This window comes from Amphimedon queenslandica, unplaced genomic scaffold, assembly GCF_000090795.2.
Source record: "Amphimedon queenslandica unplaced genomic scaffold, v1.1 AMPQUscaffold_13183, whole genome shotgun sequence".
Taxonomy (NCBI): Eukaryota; Metazoa; Porifera; class Demospongiae; order Haplosclerida; family Niphatidae; genus Amphimedon; species Amphimedon queenslandica.
In genome coordinates, this window is record NW_003546581.1 from 49,542 (window position 1) to 68,909 (window position 19,368).

Here is a 19,368-nt window from a genome sequence, read left to right on the forward strand (position 1 = left end):
ATATATTCTCTTAACATGGCCCTCACGCAAGGGCAAGGAGGGATCGCACAAGTTCTCAGTAACACAGCTGCAATGCTAAACAACACGGCTTCTAAAGTTGATGAGATACAAGATTTTGCAGAAGATGAGGCAACAAAGTCAATGAATCAAACAAATATTTTGAATATGGTCATGCAAACGACACAATCTACATCAGACAAACTAACAGATGTAGTCTCCACTCTATCTAATATCAAAGATACAGGGATCCGTACTTCAAGTGTTGTGGATGACATCATTGGTGTTGTTCAAGAGCTGCTTGAATTGCAAAATGCTTCAAGTATCTTTAATTCCATTACTCCTGTTTCATGTGCCGATATTAAGAATGCACTACCAAGCTCACCAACTGGTTGGTACCACGTCAACAGCAGAAATATTTATTGTAATATGGACGAGCTGTGTGGTTCAGGAGGAGGATGGACAAGGATAGGATATCTAGACATGTCTGATGCTACTCAAAACTGTCCAAGTAGTTTTATTTATTATGTTAACAGTGGTAAAAGATACTGCAAGAGGAATTGGGGTTGCAGTTCTACTTCATTCTCACCAAATGGACTCAATTACACACAAATATGTGGGAGAGTCACAGCTTTCCAATTCGCACACACTGATGCAATCTCACCTGCAATTTTTGCTGGCCAAGGTATTGACTCTTATTACGTTGACGGTATCAGTATCACACGTGGGTTACCAAGGAAACATGTCTGGACACTAATGTCAGCACTGTTTGAAAATTATCTCAGCAGTACCGATAGCTGTCCTTGTGCTACAGGAAGCACTATTCCTACACCTTCTTTCGTTGGTGATGATTATTATTGTGAATCTGGTAATCCTAATAGTTGGTATGCAAATAATCTTCTGTATCCAAATGATCCACTATGGGACGGTCAGGGTTGTACTTCACTCGAGAGTCCATGTTGTACCAATCCCAATCTCCCGTGGTTCCACAGGAATCTTACAAACAGCACCAACGAGCACATTGAGTTGAGATCCTGTGGAAACGAAGCTCCATGGAATGAAGATACCCCAATATCTTTCTATGAGATATACATCAAGTAAAACTTTAAACTTTATGCCGCTGCTTTACCATTTATTTATTACTCTTAATTTTGCTGCTTCTTTTTCTTATTTATATATTTTCCTGATTTTTTGCTGCTTTTTACATAGGTCCCCATTTTTATTCCTCAACTTTTTAAATGTTTACTCTGGCTGCTTGTTGATATTGCTATTAGCTTTTTGTATTAAAACTCTTTTTTAAATTTAGAAAACAGCGATTATCTTGTGCACACACAGAACAGAAAACATATCTATCATACAAAAGTAATCCAATTGTTGCATTAAACTGGTGTCCACCTCTCCAGGCTCTCCTGAATCTGATTAAAATGGAGATCATCATTGATTCATGTGATCACACTTGGGAATATGAATTCATTATAAGTCTGGGTGTGTGCCTTTAATTCAAATTCATGAGCCACGCCTTTGGCTTTGTTTTGCTGCAAATATGGAGAAAGGTGGAGAGAGTTTCTACGAAGTTGCTGATAACCAGTATCAATCAGAAGAGGATGACGTGCAACTGGTGCAACATCCAACCTTTAGAGTTGACGTGAAAGACTCCTACAATCCAGGGAGCAACAGCCTACTAGTTAAGCTAGTAGGCATACTGATCCTCCTCCAGCTAGTGACACTGATATTTGTGATAGCAGTGGTTGGTATATCCGCCTCTAACTTGCTGCAAACTGATCAAGATGAGCCAGCAACTACTGCAGGATCTCTCACTGCGACTGCTAGTCCGGGGTCTGAAGATAGAGCTTGCAATTTCAGCCTTGACAATGGGTACAACAACTCCATGCTTCAGAAAGAAATATATTCTCTTAACATGGCCCTCACACAAGGGCAAGGAGGGATCGCACAAGTTCTCAGTAACACAGCTGCAATGCTAAATGACACGGCTTCTAAAGTTGATGAGATACAAGATTTTGCAGAAGATGAGGCAACAAAGTCAATGAATCAAACAAATATTTTGAATATGGTCATGCAAACGACACAATCTACATCAGACAAACTAACAGATGTAGTCTCCACTCTCTCTAATATCAAAGATACAGGAATCAGTACTGCAAGTGTTGTGGATGACATCATTGGTGTTGTTCAAGAGCTACTTGAATTGCAAAATGCTTCAAGTATCTTTAATTCCATTACTCCTGTTTCATGCGCCGATATTAAGAATGCACTACCGAGCTCACCAACTGGTTGGTACCACGTTAACAGCAGAAATATTTACTGTAATATGGACGAGCTGTGTGGTTCAGGAGGAGGATGGACAAGGATAGGATATCTAGATATGTCTGATGCTACTCAAAACTGTCCAAGTAGTTTTATTTATTATGTTAACAGTGGTAAAAGATACTGCAAGAGGAATTGGGGTTGCAGTTCTACTTCATTCTCACCAAATGGACTCAATTACACACAAATATGCGGGAGAGTCACAGCTTTTCAATTTGCACACACTGATGCAATCTCACCTGCAATTTTTGCTGGCCAAGGTATTGACTCTTATTACGTTGACGGTATCAGTATCACACGTGGGTTACCAAGGAAACATGTCTGGACTCTGATGTCAGCACTGTTTGAAAATTACCTCAGCAGTACCGATAGCTGTCCTTGTGCTACAGGAAGCACTATTCCTACACCTTCTTTCGTTGGTGATAATTATTATTGTGAATCTGGTAATCCTAACAGTTGGTATGCAAATAATCTTCTGTATCCAAATGATCCACTATGGGATGGTCAGGGTTGTACTTCACTTGAGAGTCCATGCTGTACCAATCCCAATCTCCCGTGGTTCCACAGGAATCTTACAAACAGCACCAACGAGCACATTGAGTTGAGATCCTGTGGAAACGAAGCTCCATGGAATGAAGACACCCCAATATCTTTCTATGAGATATACATCAAGTAAAACTTTAAACTTTATGCTAGTGCTGCTTTACCTTTTATTTATTTACTCTTAATTTTGCTGCTTCTTTTACTTATTTATATATTTTCCTGATTTTTTGTTGCTTTTTACAACTATAGGTCCCCATTTTTATTCCTCAACTTTTTTAATGCTTACTCTGGCTGCTTGTTGATATTGCTATTACCTTTTTGTATTAAAACTCTTTTTTAAACAGCGACTATCTTGTGCACACACAGAGCAAAAACATATCTATCATACAAAAGTAATCCAATTGTTGCATTAAATCGGTTTCCACCTCTCCTGAATCTGATTGAAATAGAGATCATCATTGATTCATGTGACCACACTTGGGAATATGAATTCATTATATATGAAGGGTGGGTCTGGGTGGGCCCTTTAATTCAAATTAATGAGCCACGCCTTTGGCTTTCACGCCTTTAGCTTTGCTGCAAATATGGAGAAAGGTGGAGAGAGTTTTTATGAAGTTGCTGATCACCAGTATCAATCAGAAGAGGATGACGTGAAGCTAGTCCAACATCCAACCTTTAGAGTTGACATGAAAGACCCCTACTATCCAGGGAGCAGCAACAGCAAGCTAGTTAAGCTGGTGGCCATATTGATTCTCCTCCAGCTAGCAACACTGGTATTTGTGATAGCAGTGGTTGGTATAACCGCCTCTATCTTACTGCAAACTGATCAAAATGAGCCAACAACTACTGGATCTCGAACTGGATCTGAGGATGGGGGGCTTTTTGGCATTGACTACGCACAAAATATTTCCATGCTTCAGAAAGAAATATATTCTCTTAACATGGCCCTCACTCAAGGGCAAGGAGGGATTGCACGAGTTCTCAATAACACAGCTGCAAAGTTAAGTGAGACAGCTTCTAAAGTTGATGAAATACAAGATTTTGCAGAAGATGAGGCAACAAAGTCGATGAACCAAACAAATATTTTGAATCAGGTCATGCAAACGACACAATCTACATCAGCTAAACTAACAGAAGTAGTCTCCACTCTCTCTAATATAAGAGATACAGGAACCAGTACTTCAAGTGTTGTGAATGACATCATTGGTGTTGTTCAAGAGCTACTTGAATTGCAAAATGCTTCGAGCATCTTTAATTCCATTATTCCTGTTTCATGCGCCGATATTAAGAGTGCACTACCAAACTCACCATCTGGTTGGTACCACGTCAACAGTAGAAATATTTACTGTAATATGGACGAGCTGTGTGGTTCAGGAGGAGGATGGACAAGGATAGGATATCTAGACATGACTGATGCTACTCAAAGCTGTCCAGGTACTTTGGCTCAACTAACTTACGGTGGAGTAAGATACTGCAGGAGAGCTGGTAGCACATATGGCAGCTGCAGTTCTACCACATTCTCGCCAAATGGACTCTATTACTCACAGGTATGTGGGAGAGTCACAGCTTTTCAATACGCACACACTGATGCAGTCTCACCTGCACGGGGTAACCATGGTATCAACTCTTGGTACGTTGACGGTATCAGTATCACACGTGGGAATCCAAGGGAACATGTCTGGACACTGATGTCAGCACTGTTTGATAATGTCCTCAGCAGTACCGATAGCTGTCCTTGTGCTACAGGAAGCACTATTCCTTCACCTTCTTTCGTTGGTAATAATTATTATTGTGAATCTGGTAATCCTAACAATTGGTATCAAAATTATCTTATGTATCCAAATGATCCACTATGGGATGGTCAGAATTGTGCTCCACTTGAGAGTCCATGTTGTACCAATCCCAATCTCCCGTGGTTCCATAGGACTCTCAACAGCACAAATGACTTCATTGAATTGAGAGTCTGTGGAAATGAAAGGCCATACAATGAGGACACCCCAATATCTTTCTATGAGATGTACATCAAGTGAAACTTTAAACTTTATGCTAGTGCTGCTTTACTACTCTTATTTAAGCAGCTTCTTTACTGATTTGTGCTGCTTCTTTTATTGATTTGTCCTTTTTATTTCCTGATTTATGCTGGGTTTTTTACTTGATTTTGCTGCTTTTTTACAACTAGAGGTCCCCAATTTTATTCCTTAACTTTTTAATCATTTTACTTTGTTCTGTTATATTGTTAGAATTATTACTTTAGTTGTGTTAGTACAATTATTATTATCACGATTATTATTATTTGTTTCGGTCACAACATACTCTGTCTGCTTAATGATAAAGGACATCTTGCAGGGGAGTAGGAACAGGGTGGACAAGTTGCCCCCCCCCCCAATATTATTTCAGAGGGGGCATTGCCCCCTCAATATCAGCCAAAGATTGACTGCAGTGTAAATATTCCTTACAATAATTTGATTTATTACAGGTTTGTACCTTGGGGGGGTGATAGGGGTGACAGGTCTCCCTCCTTTTTGCTGTCATAATAATAAGTATGGCATTGTTGTAGTTGAAAAACATGTTAAAATTGCTCTCTGAGCAGCCCTTTGTGAAAAATTTTCCCAGGGGGTACCCCCAGACCTCCCTTCTCATACATATACATGCATAGATCTACACACAATCTGTCTGCCCCCCCCCCCCAATTGAAAAATGGTTCCTACTCCCCTGTTTTGAAAGGGTCATAGAAAGAATGGACCATTATTAATAATTCATTACATGCAGTACCACGTGGGACTATGAATTCATTATAAAAGGTGGATCTGGGTGTGGCCACTAATTCAAATTAATGAGCCACGCCTTTGGCTTTGTTTTGCTGCAAATATGGAGAAAGGTGAAGAGAGTTTTTATGAAGTTGCTGATCACCAGTATCAATCAGAAGAGGATGACGTGAAGCTAGTGCAACATCCAACCTTTAGAGTTGATGTGAAAGACCCCTACTATCCAGGGAGCAGCAACAGCAAGCAAGTTAAGCTGTTAGCCATATTGATTCTCCTCCAGCTAGCAACACTGGTATTTGTGATAGCAGTGGTTGGTATATCCGCCTCTAACTTACTGCAAACTGATCAAGATGAGCCAGCAACTACTGGATCTCGAACTGGATCTGAGGATGGGGGGCTTTGTAGTATTGACTATGCACAAAATATTTCCATGCTTCAGAAAGAAATATATTCTCTTAACATGGCCCTCACGCAAGGGCAAGGAGGGATCACACGAGTTCTCAATAACACAGCTGCAAAGTTAAGTGAGACGGCTTCTAAAGTTGATGAGATACAAGATTTTGCAGAAAGTGAGGCAACAAAGTCAATGAACCAAACAAATATTTTGAATCAGGTCATGCAAACAACACAATCTACATCAGCTAAACTAGCAGAAGTAGTCTCCACTCTATCTAGTATCAAAGATACAGGGACCAGTACTGCAAGTGTTGTGGATGACATCATTGGTGTTGTTCAAGAGCTACTTGAATTGCAAAATGCTTCGAGTATCTTTAATTCCATTACTCCTGTTTCATGCTCTGATATTAAGAATGCACTACCAAACTCACCAACTGGTTGGTACCACGTCAACAGCAGAAATATTTACTGTAATATGGATGAGCTGTGTGGTTCAGGAGGAGGATGGACAAGGATAGGATATCTAGACATGACTGATGCTACTCAAAGCTGTCCAGGTACTTTAGCTGAACTAACTTATTCTGGATTAAGATACTGCAGGAGAGCTGGTAACACATACGGCAGCTGCAGTTCTACCACATTCTCGCCAAATGGACTCTATTACTCACAAATATGTGGGAGAGTCACAGCTTTCCAATACGCTCACACTGATGCAGTCTCACCTGCACTGGGTGGCCGTGGTATCAACTCTTGGTACGTTGACGGTATCAGTATCACACGTGGGAATCCAAGGGAACATGTCTGGACACTGATGTCAGCACTGTATGATAATGTCCTCAGTAATACTGATAGCTGTCCTTGTGCTACAGGAAGCACTATTCCTTCACCGTCTTTTGTTGGTAACAATTATTATTGTGAATCTGGTAATCCTAACAATTGGTATCAAAGTGGTCTTATGTATCCAAATGATCCACTGTGGGATGGTCAGAATTGTGCTGCACTTGAGAGTCCATGTTGCACCAATCCCAATCTTCCGTGGTTCCACAGGACTCTTAGCAACACAAGTGACTACATTGAGATGAGAGTCTGTGGAAATGAAAGGCCATTCGCAGAGGACACACCAATATCTTTCTATGAGATATACATCAAGTGAAACTTTAAACTTTATGCTACTGCTTTACTATTTACTTGTTACTTTGCTGCTTATTTTTCTGATTTATGCTGCTTATTATAACTAAAGATCCCCATTTTTATTCATTAACGCTGATCTTTTTTTATAGATCTACTATTATAAGTAAGCACTGCTGTTATCACCTTTTTATATTAAAAATTAAAATTCTTTCTTAAATTTAGAAAACAGCGATTATCTTGTGCACACACACACAGCAGAAAACGTATCATACAAAAAGTAATCCAATTCTTGCATTAAAGTTTAGCCACATCTTTTAGAAAATCCTCATCAAACTGAGTCCCCTCTAGGACCAAATTCAACTGCTTTGACAACTTATATCTAAGAGCAAGACTTGGACAGTACGAGAGGATTTTAGCCATGTTCTGAGATGAATCATGAGGTCTGTTCCTGTCCAGCAAATACCTGCAATTGATTGATGATTATATTAAATTGCTTGCATTACTTTAGTAATTATTACTGTGAAGAAAATTGAAGCTATAATTTCTAATGCCAGTTACATGTACATGTACTTGACAAACTACCAATAGTATTTAACTATCAATGAACCATCAATATCATAATAGTACCTGCTAGCTAGCTCTTGAACAACAGAAGGAGTTAGTGTATATACAGATCTGTACTCATTAAGATATCTCATGTTACCTCTCAGGACTACTTTCTGATACAAAGGATTGACCCAGTCAGCTAGTATAGTGTGTTTGTAAGCTTCTGCAACAATCAGAGACTATTGGAAGACAAGTAATGAAAAGAAGATATAATTATATGCTTAGAAAATGTAGTGTACTTAAGGAGTACTATAAAAATCTAAAGTACTCTATTTTTTTGTTACCTCGCTAAACGGTTGATCCTCCATAAACTTCCTAACCTCTTTGGCATCCATGTTTATTATCACTTTGCCAGACTGGAGGAGAGAGAGTTGGAGTGCTACTAGTCTGGCCTGCGATATACAGAACTCTGCACTAGTCAAGCAATCATTCTGAGAGAGGAAGAGAATTGAAAAAATTAACCAGTATCATTATTATTGAGTTATTGTAGCTAGCTAACTTGTGCATATATTTTAGAGGCATCATTAAGATCAGAGTACATTCTCTTTAAAGTTGAAACACTCTCTGGGCCTAAAAAATAAAAATAAATAATTAAAGTTATACATGCATGCATCTGTGGCCTTCAAAAGCATGTACAAGCTCTTCCTTTTACCAAATGATCTGTGTTTCAACTTCTTCATGTCTTTCAATGCTTGATCCTCCTTTGCTTTTGCCAATTCACGGTACATCCCAAACTTAAGCGCAACCATCTGCATCTTCTCATGATCATTCTTACAGTTTTTACGAAGATAATCCATCAAAGCAACTCGCAATTGCTCAACCTAAGAAGGCGGTTATACTTAAAATTTGATTTCTAATTGTTTCAGTTACTTTTTCCACTCCGTGATGTACTAGTGACTCAAATTGATCACATTCAAGGAGCAGCTGTATAATGTAAGTCATTTCACGAAACCGCCCGACACCAGTCAGCACACGAACCTATAAACAAACAAACAAATAAGTAAACAAGCAAACAAGTAAATAAATAAATAAATGAATACCATTAATTTGTAGTGTTTTCCTTGATATAATTTAGCCGTAATGTCGCGGCTAACTTTCAACACTTCAGCTATACCATCAACAGAACAACCAAGAGTGAAGCAGTCATGAGATCTTATTAATAACTCAACCTGCATTGAGAGAGCTATAGGGAGAGAAACACAATATGGAACCATTATTACTAGTAGGTAATTTTGAAAGGAGCTAAAAATTTAGTGAATTTGCTGATTTAATATAGCCATTTGTCAAAATTTAAACCAGCAATTTTAAATGTTATGCAAAACTTCAATGACACATGGAAAAATTTTTTTGAATAACATTTCTAAAATTTTGAGAAAACTTAGCTCCTTCAATAATATCAATATTATATCCACTACACAGTAAAAGGAAAGGCAAAGCAAGAATAGACATAACAAAATTATATTCACAGGATTCTGAAGGTTGGTCTTCCCCAGAGAGTGATTTGGTGAGTGAGAGGAGGTTCCTTCCCATTAGGGCGTGGTCACTGCACAATTGAGCCAACGACATGAAACTACTGGTAGTCATGTGGGGTTCGTAGACTTTGACTCTTGAATAATCGTGTTCCTGACCTAAAATAATAATAATAATAAAATTAATTAATTTTAATTAGCAACTGCTGACTTACCGCCAATATATGACTGAAGAGACGCCGCAATACAATTACTCAAAAAACCAGCAATCTGTGTAAACATTATTTTTAAAATTAAATCAATTTTTTCTCTCTCAATTTCTTGCCCCTCCCCCCTTACAAGCTCCTCCCCTTATGTGCCCCTCCCCCTTACATCTCGTCCTTGCATATTAGATGAGGTGACTAGACTCTTAGCCAGTGAATATTTCTCAGGATTAGTACTTGAGAGAAGATCAGCCAAAGTATCATAAACATCAGATAATACTAGAGATGAATAGGTCTTTCGTAGCGCCTATCAATAAATATAATAATAATAATAATAATAATAATGATAATAATAGTCTATTTTACCACTGCTATTTTAAATATGCTAATTATACACAGGCAGCATTTGTGGGCGTGGTTAGCTCGATCGGACAGCTGCTGCAACATTTTAATGATCTCGTTAGAAACTTTATTCTTAGGATTAGTGGACTCGTCTGCTCCAGGGGGCGGGGTCAGGGAGGGGACAGAGAATCGACGAAGAGGTCGATTAGCAAGTAACTCGAGAATTTCAGGAGTCAAATGATCCGGAGTTAGTTTACCCTGAGACAACTTGATGCAACACTATAGGGGGAGAGAGTGATGAATTATAAATATAATGAGAATTAGATCTTTAGCATTCTTACCAGTACTATGGTAAGATCAGGAGAGTCGTACTGAAATAAATCGGCTAATTCTCGTGCTTCCTTTATCAGGCAGACATTGAGCAAACGACCAATCACTACATCAAGAACATGTTGCTCCTAAAAATAATAATAATAATATACACAACATAAGAACAGGTATAGGTATCAAAAAAATTATAAAAACAGAGAATTCACTACTTTTCATTTTTGGCAAAATTTGGCCAAAGTCACTGTACTATAATACAGGGACTTTTGCCCGATTTCAGAACAACTTTAAAAATTCATAAAAAATCTAATTTTGATCTGAATCAGCTCAAACTCTCTGCACAACATAAGTACATGTATATGCATCAGGAAATGTAATAAAAATGGAGAATTCTCTACTTTTTATTTTTGGCGAAATTTGGCTCATGACCCTGTACTATAGTACAGGGACTTTTGCCCGATTTTGGAGCAACTTTAAAAATCCATAAAAAATCCAATTTTGATCGGAATTAGCTCAAACTTTCTACGCAACATAAGAACATGTATATGTATCAGGAGAATAACTACTTTCATCAAAAATGAATAAAAAGGTTGCAGACACGCTAGGACTAAACTCACCTCCACAGTGAGAGCATATTCCTTATTTTTCTCCATCACAGTGGGGACTACAGTCTCTGGTAATATCAACTGGTTGATTTGCGCTATCTTATCCCACTGAGAAGTGGCTACTACAGACAGTGTTGAGAGGATTGGCAATAGTGTGGGGGATATCTGCCGTGAGTGTAGGGTAGGACTTAGCATTGGGTCTGTTATCAGCTCAGGCAATGATGGCTGCTGTCCCTGTAAAGAACAATGATTTATATTTTAATTATCAACCAGTAATAAATTTATATATTTATTATTATTATTATTATTATTATCTCCATACGTTAGATTGTAAGTGACTCATAACAGCTCTTATGTGCGAGGTCCATATGTCTCTCTCAGTCTCTTGTATGGAGAATGGCTGTCCTGACTCTCTCTTCCAGTGGTAAGCTAACACCAGTAACAATGTCCTCTCGTTATGACTAATGGTGTCTGGTGAGGTTGACTGCTTTACTATTGACTGGAGGGAGAGAGAGAAAGGAAGAGAAAAGGATAGAGCAGAAATGAAGGAAGAAGATTACTTGTAATACATTTACTGGAAAACGTTCAAAACAAGCATAAATTACATATACACATGTATTTGGAGCATCCTTCAAATTATAAGCTCTTACATGTACATGTACATAGACAACATGTTCATTGTATATTTTATATCTTTTCTTACTTCGAAAAACTCCACAGCTGCTTCAGGTCTGACCCCGTCAGTAATGAAAGAGCGGTGACACTTCTCCCAGAAACTGATCCTCGCTGGTTGGTACTGCCAGTAACTGGTACCAACCAGTCTCTGGTACTTGGACTCAGCCTAAAGCATGACATTAAACCAAGAGAACCCCCTCATCATGTACTCTTGATTAAATTAATAATATTTAATCTTAATCATACATGCATGTAGTCATTATAATAAAGTATCATTATTATTTCGAATATACTCAATAATCATTCTACTTTCTTAATTCTATTCCTTTTCTCATATTGCTCTCATTCCTCTTTCTTCAGTTACTTCCACATTCCCCCTCTCTCCCTTTTCCCTTTTCCCTCTCTGACCTCTTTAAGAGTCACTTCAGCTGTTGGTATATCAGCCACATTAGCGTATTCCTTAGCAGCTGCAAACTGACCCTTAACGACCAGTTCATGGAGTGTGTTGAGTCCATCCACCCTCACTCGGACTATGTACATCTCAAGGAGGGAGAGGGAGGGAGAGGGGGAGAATTGAACTGTGAATTTAAACGCTGGTATGGAGGAGAGGCCTGCTTTGTCTAGTATGTGTGATATTTTGTATAATCTTGAGAAACCAAGACCTTAAAGTAAGAAGAGAGAGAGAGAGGAAAGGAAGAGGGAAATAAAAGTAATAATAATGATGAGAGAAAAGGTCATAAAACATTAAAAATGATATATTGTCGCACTCAATTGTAATAACTAAAGGATAGGCATCCGATAGCGGCCGTTGGGATTTCCACGCCTAGTGAGGACAGCTGGTCTACCAAGAAGTCAACCCTTATCAAGAACTGGAGCCAAGAGGAGACCTCATAAGGTGCTGACCATCCTCCTGGGCCAGTCCCATTCACTCAGAGCACTGCTGCGCTGCTTTAATGCAGCTGGACAGTCCCTTTGGTTTTAAAGGCACTAAAATGATATTTTTTAATAAATTATTATCAGTTATGATAACAATCATTGTTCCTAGGAACTGGAACACCTAACCAGTAAATACATTTACAATTACAAGTATATGAAATTGCAGTTGTACATAAAGTACAAATACATGCACTAAATACAAGTGTATTATAAACTCCCATTGTTTACAGGTGCATTGTGTATTTTGCTATGCTCCTCTAGCTAAACAAGCATCTCCCAATGTAACATTTGAGACTTAAAGTATATATCAGGAGGTGCGCTAATTGGAGCTAGTATTATATGGTAATACCTTCATATCATTCATTACCTTGACAAGAGAAATTTTGTCCAAAATCAATTTCGGCTAATAATTTGCATAATTGTATCCTTTCGAAAGGAGTCGGACATGTGACTATCATGTGATTAGCAAACGTCGTAGCTATCTCCTCGACCCACTGGACTCCGCCCACTTTAGCCGGATATCCTTGCACCTTACACTAATGGGAGTGGTCATAATAAGTCACACCTCCTTTAAATGGACGTACTTTATCCATCTGTAGGTTAAACTGGTTGAGATAGTCTTTACTTTCCTTTAGATCACATCTTGTGATGAATTCCTCGTGGAACTTCATAAATGAATGCAGTGGATTGAACTGTGGAAACAAAAATAACAATAATAATAATTAATAATATTTAATATCACTATGAAATGTACATGTCACATTGATACACTAATAGATTTATTAATCTATATGAGTGGGCAGTGCAATGTGCGTGCTTCAAGCTGATTGGACAATAAAAATGTGTGGGCGGCAGAGAATTTTTTGTATAAAATGGTCTGCATAACACTGGAATAGATAAATTTGTCATAATAACACTATGGCAGCTAGTCTACTAGCAGGAGATTTACAGGGAAATACACCAATCAAGGGAAAAAATATCCTGCAGACGGTACAGACGCCTTATACTCCACAGACGCCTTATACTCAAGAGATCAAGAAATCGATTCCATTGTTCCATGACCTAGAGGGCCTTGTATGTGGCAGTGATCCTAGAGATGTTGTCTTGTTTGGAACTCAGGCCAACTTTTCATTTAGCATAGCTCTAGCTAGCCTCCGTGCCAATGGATCCCAGGGAATAACAGCAACCTGCTTTAAAGAAGATTTGACTCGTAAACCTACGAGGGGGGGTTATCACGCAACAACATTACCGGATTTTAACAAAAGTAAGAAAGAAAACTTAGATTGGTGCATTACTAATGGTAGTTACAGTAATGATGGCACCCTATGGGGTTTGAATTTGTCAAACGCAAAAAAATTGACAAATATAAAAGCAGCTTTAGACGTCTCGGATTTCTCTCGTACTTGGCGAAATGATGTTCAAGCCCTACTACTAGAGATACCAGATGACCTCATGGTAGCTGGCAAAGTCGTATGGTTCCAATGCCCCTGGATACCACGAAGCGAGAAAAGATATAGCACATCTGGCCTGATTAAAGATTTCATGAAAGCAATGGAGAAAAGGCAACAAGTTGGCGATTACTTGCTGATTGGAATTACTCAACATGACGATTACTTTCAAGAGTACAACCTGGAGGAAATGCAGTTAGAGCAAAAAATCTATGGATACAGGTTTCAAGGTGCAGACACAGAGCTCATCAAAAAGATTCTTGGACGCGGCTACAAACATGAGGCATATGAGAAAGATATCCATGGTTATATATTCAATGAGCATGAAACCTTAGTCTTCAAGAAAATGAGTAGCGAAGAAGACTTTGCTGACATGATGAGTAGTCTGGCTATTAATGATGATGATTCCCTGCTTACCCGAGTAACTACAAAAGAAGTAGTTGTCTTTAAAGAAGAGGATCGTTCCTTTACTGCAGCACTGGCTGAAATGCATGCCGAAAAATTGAACGCAATCAAGACTGGTTATCTTTTTGAAAACCCCTCTGATAACCATTATATCTCAATGATTCTTCATCAGTGTATAATCAATGGAGAAAAAGCCCAGCTGCATCCAGCTGAAATAGTTGAGAACATAGAAAGCCACTTGCAACTAGTTTATATTGGTAAAGTTGTCTGGTATCAGTTGCCTCCAAGCTGTGACGTCAAGGTGGAGCAAATCAAGAGCTTCATGAGCAACATTGGAAAGAAGCAAGTGACAGGTGACTACCTACTTATAGGGACAACAACCTCCAGTCAATTCACTGCCCTCAAGATTGGAGGAATGATTGGAGATGGTAATGAAGGTCATGCTTATAATGGCTATAAGTTCATTAGGATAGATGTTAAGCTCATTAATATGCTCACTGCTCGTGGTTACAAGCATGGATCTACTGATGCTAGAGTGTTAGTGTATGAGAAAGCAGGAAGAGGAGCTGAAAGGAAAGGCATGACACCAAAACCAAAAGCTAAATAAAACTTACATAGCTATAGTATGGCTATAAACAATAGAACGTTTCTAACTTTAAATAAGCATTAATTAAAAAGTAATTTAGTTCTTTGATTATTATGATAATTATTACTTTAATTTATAATTGTGCATCAGTCCAGTTATATTTTTCATAAACTTGTGCATGATAGACAAGCAGAAATGTGCCCCTAAACACATGCTCTGTTTAAGTACATCACTACACCATGCCTACTTATAGGCTGACCACAACAGAGTATTGCCTTAGTAGCAAATTTCTGCTTGTCTGTCGTGCCAAGTTTAATGAAAATACAGGAAAAGGAAATGAATCATTTAGTCATTCTAAACAAAGAGCATTATCATCATCAAAAAGACACAGTTTATAGTTTGTCCCCAGATTATTAGACATACAGTGGAACTAGTAATTATGGCAGGAAGAAGAGGATTGATGTCTAACTTTGAAGTAGAACCACAACCAGTAGTATGTGGGCAATTGCAATACACCTACAATCAACCGCAATCTGGTTTGACCTCAGGTTTGACTGGCCTGCAAATTACACCTGTAAGACCTGTAAGACCTGTAAGACATGCTCAAATACCGTTTGACGAGATTGATTTTCTATCCAGACTATTGACTGGTCCTCAGGCAAAAGAAATTGTCATCTATGGAGAAGGTAATCCTCTCTTTGACATAGCACTAGCTACAGCACGTAACAACTCATGGGAAGGGATAAGCTATGGAGTCCGTCATGTTTTTAAATTTGAAGAGAAGAAGCTCCGATCAATTGAGCAATGTAGTCAAATGGGCCGACAACAGGGTCTGAGTGAACTTGAAATTATGAAAAAAATTCAGGATACACTCAAGACCCCAGCACCTCCTTCAATGGAAATTCATCAATAAACTCGTCTCCTATGGATACAATAGCAATGGAATCATGAGTTTGTTTTCTCATCAAAATGGCGAACACCAGACATTCGTATTTAAAAAGAAGTAGCAGCCTAGGAACCTTAATTTAGACATTCATTCATTGTAACAATAAGTACATGTACATCTTATAGTTTTATTATTAACTGTGGCCATCACAGTAATTAAAGTAACATTTTGTAATTCTTATTACTCTAATGGTTATCCATAATTATTAATTATCATTTATGTGGTCACGTTTATTTGGGTATACACCAATAGTTTCTGCTTTACTGAATGTACAATGTATATGCATAATTTGAACTCTATTAACAAAAATACTACTACTAATAATTAATTACATGTACTACAACATAGTAATACTAATTTATTTATAAAAGATATACCATATAGTGGGAAATTTTTGTGGCCCAAAATTTTCGTGGATTTCGTGTTTTTTTCTAAATTCACGAAAATAAAATCCGCGAAAATCAATTTAATATGGTTCAAGATGGCCAAAAAGTAGAAAACCACGAAAATTAAAGCAACAAAATTGATTTTTAGACAGATCCGCAAAAATTTTGGGCCACAAAATTTCTCACTATATGGTAGTCCAGAAAAGTGCCATGTGCATGCTTTAATCTGATTGGACAAACTGAGTGGGATGGACTGGTAGTTTTAGTGCAGTCAGTGTGGTCAGACTTATCAATTGTTTACTTTTCAGAGATATTTTCCTAAGATCATGGCAATATATCTACAAAATAATCCAGTGGACAAGAAGAAACCTACTCCTCCACACCAAATTTCTGAGTATCAAAACTTAGAAGATCTTATATGTGGCAGTAAAGAAGAGGATCCTAGAGATGTTGTCTTGTTTGGGGATCAGGCCATCTTTACCTTTAGCATAGCTCTGGCTAGTCTCCATGCCAATGGATCCAGTGGAATGACAACAGCTTGTTACAAGCAAAACCTCATCAATCCATCTAAATATGGACCTTTTACAACAATACCAGATTTCAACGAAAGAAAAAGAGAGTGTATAGAATGGTGTATCACTAATGGTGGTCACAATTTCCTAAGGTTGACTGATAAAGCAAAATTTACAAATATAAAAGAGGCTTTATCTGTTCCAGACTTCTCTCTCGCTTGGCGGAATGACATTGATGCTCTCAAGCTAGAGATACCACTTGACCTGGTGGTCACTGGTAAAGTGGTGTGGCTCCAGTGTCCATGGGTGCCAGGACCATATGGCGTGGTGAATGGAAGCTCTGGTACTAGCAGATTGATTCAAGATTTCATGACAGCGATGAAGGACAAGCAAAAGGCTGGTGATTACCTGCTAATAGGGATTGCCAATAATAGGGTGTATATGGAGTATTATTATCTTGCAGAGATTTTAGGTGAAGTTCCAGGAGACAAAATCATGTTTGGATACAGGTTTCAAGGTGGAGACACAGAGCTGATTAAAAAGATTCTTGGACGCGGCTACAAACACGAGGCATATGAGAAAGATATACACAAAATAATATTCCATAACCATTTGACACTAGTGTTCAAAAGAGAAGGCACTCTTGCTGGCATGATAGGCAGGACAGAAATTATTAATGATCCTCTGGTTACCCGAGTAACTACAAAAGAGGTTGTTGTTTTTAAAGAAGAGGATCGTTCTTTTAGTGAAGCACTGGCAGAATTACACGACAAAAAATTGGATGGAATGAGTGTTGGGAATCCAGAAGATTTGTCTGATGACCTTTTCATCTCAAAGATCAATGAATGCATTAGTACTGGAGAGAAGGATCAGCTACATCCAAACAAAATGATTGAAAATATAACAAGTCAACTTTCACAAAGAAAAGGCTTTTATACTGGTAAAGTTGTCTGGTATCAGTTACCTCCAAGCTGTGACGTCAAGATGGAGCAAATCAAGAGCTTCATGAGAAACATTGGAAAGAAACAAGGAAAAGGTGACTACCTACTTATAGGGACAACAACCTCCAGTCAATTCACTGACCTGAAGATTGAAGAAATGATTGGAGATGGTAATGAAGGTCATGCTTATAATGGATACAAGTTCATTAGGATAGAGGTTAAGCTCATTAATATGCTCACTGCTCATGGTTACAAGCATGGATCTACTGATGCTAAAGTACTAGTGTATGAAAAACAGGAGGAGAATAAAACATAATAAACACCAGTAGATATAGGTTTGTAATGGCATAGCTTTTGTTGTCTTTATAATTGTTATAGTTATTAAAATGAACTTGGTCAAGCAAATAGCAATGAAGAGTGCATAAGCAATGAAGAAATAAGTATACTATTATGCTATCAATAATAGACTATGTATAGATGTTATTATTGTAACATTTTCACTTTTGGCTTAACAGAAAAAAAACAAACTTTAAGTAAAGAGCATGCATCATCAGCTACTGTAGAGACAACATAATCCCCAGGGACTCAAAGTATTTGTATACAAGAAGGATATCTTAGCAGTGCAAGATCAATGGCAGAAAAGATGCCAAAAGTTAAAGAAAAGCAGCCACAACCATGTGGACAAATTATTGTATATAATGAGTTCAATGAGGAGTGGGCACAAGTGTTTGATGAAATTGATTTCTTATCAAGTCTATTGACTGGCCCCGAAGCAAAAGAGATTGTTATATTTGGTGAAGATAATTTCACATTTGATATAGCACTAGCTACAGCACGTAACAACTCATGGGAAGGGATAAGCTATGGAGTCCGTCATGTTTTTAAATTTCAAGAGAAGAAGCTAAAATGCATTGAGCTCTGCAGTCAAATGGGCCGACAACAGCGTCTGAGTGAAATTGAAATTATGAGTAGAATGGCAGATATGCTCAAGACCCCCACACCTCCTTCAACGGTAAGAGGGAAAGTTGTCTGGTACCAATATCCACAGACTAAAAATGGACCAGCAATAAAAGAAGTAATAGAAGAAATCAAAGATCAGCAGCAAAAAGGTGACTATCTTCTTTTTGGAAGACTATCATCACTAGGCAGACCATACAGCAATACCTCTTCCTATTATGGAACTATTGATTGCAGCCCTGATTATTCATTTCTTGGTGCTGACAGGAACTTTGTCAATAAGCTCATCTCCTATGGATACTGTGACCATGAGTGCTCAAATTTTGAGCACCTGACATTTGTACTAAAAAGGAGTAGCCTCATGCTTGTCATGCACTCAAATTAAACACATGGATTAGTTTAGTTGTAGTAGATTTTGCTACTTTTACCATCAAAGTTTCATATAATTTATTAAGAACTATTTAGGCTATTATGCTGGTAAAAAAGTGGTCTGGTAAGACCCCTGCACCTTCTTAAGAGGTAAAAGGGAAAGATGTCTGGCCATGGACTAAAGATGGTGGACTCAGTATCTTTTTTGGAAGACTATCAAATGAAAGACCATACAATACTTCCAATATTATGGAAGTATTGATTATAGCACTAATTATTCATTTCTTGGTTTTGATTTTCATTAAGCTAGTCTCCTGTGGATACTTGACATAAAAGAGTAGCCTTATGCTTGTCGTGCACCTTGCTATGCACCTTGTTATGCTTGTTGCTACTTTTATTACTAATAATAAAAGTAAATAATCTATAATAATGCTAATACTTTTTATCACTAGATAGTTATTTCAGTTTATAATAACAGTCACATGACACATGGATTAA

The 19,368-nt window shown here is 38.0% G+C and overlaps 1 protein-coding gene across 1 annotated transcript; it reads right to left on the reverse strand.

Moving 5' to 3' along the window:
• Positions 1-7,341: 7,341 nt before the first annotated feature.
• Positions 7,342-13,008, reverse strand: LOC100639325 (spatacsin-like). The gene is made up of 18 exons (XM_020000477.1): positions 12,905-13,008; positions 12,688-12,856; positions 11,793-12,046; positions 11,413-11,550; positions 11,032-11,208; positions 10,722-10,943; positions 10,119-10,235; positions 9,802-10,056; positions 9,605-9,742; positions 9,448-9,502; positions 9,230-9,391; positions 8,804-8,946; positions 8,634-8,741; positions 8,416-8,584; positions 8,263-8,333; positions 8,048-8,194; positions 7,785-7,942; positions 7,342-7,620 (listed from the first exon to the last, which is right to left on the reverse strand). The coding sequence occupies exons 1-18, from the start codon at positions 12,989-12,991 to the stop codon at positions 7,452-7,454; spliced, it is 2,739 nt and encodes a 912-aa protein (XP_019856036.1). The 5' UTR covers positions 12,992-13,008; the 3' UTR covers positions 7,342-7,451.
• Positions 13,009-19,368: the final 6,360 nt, after the last annotated feature.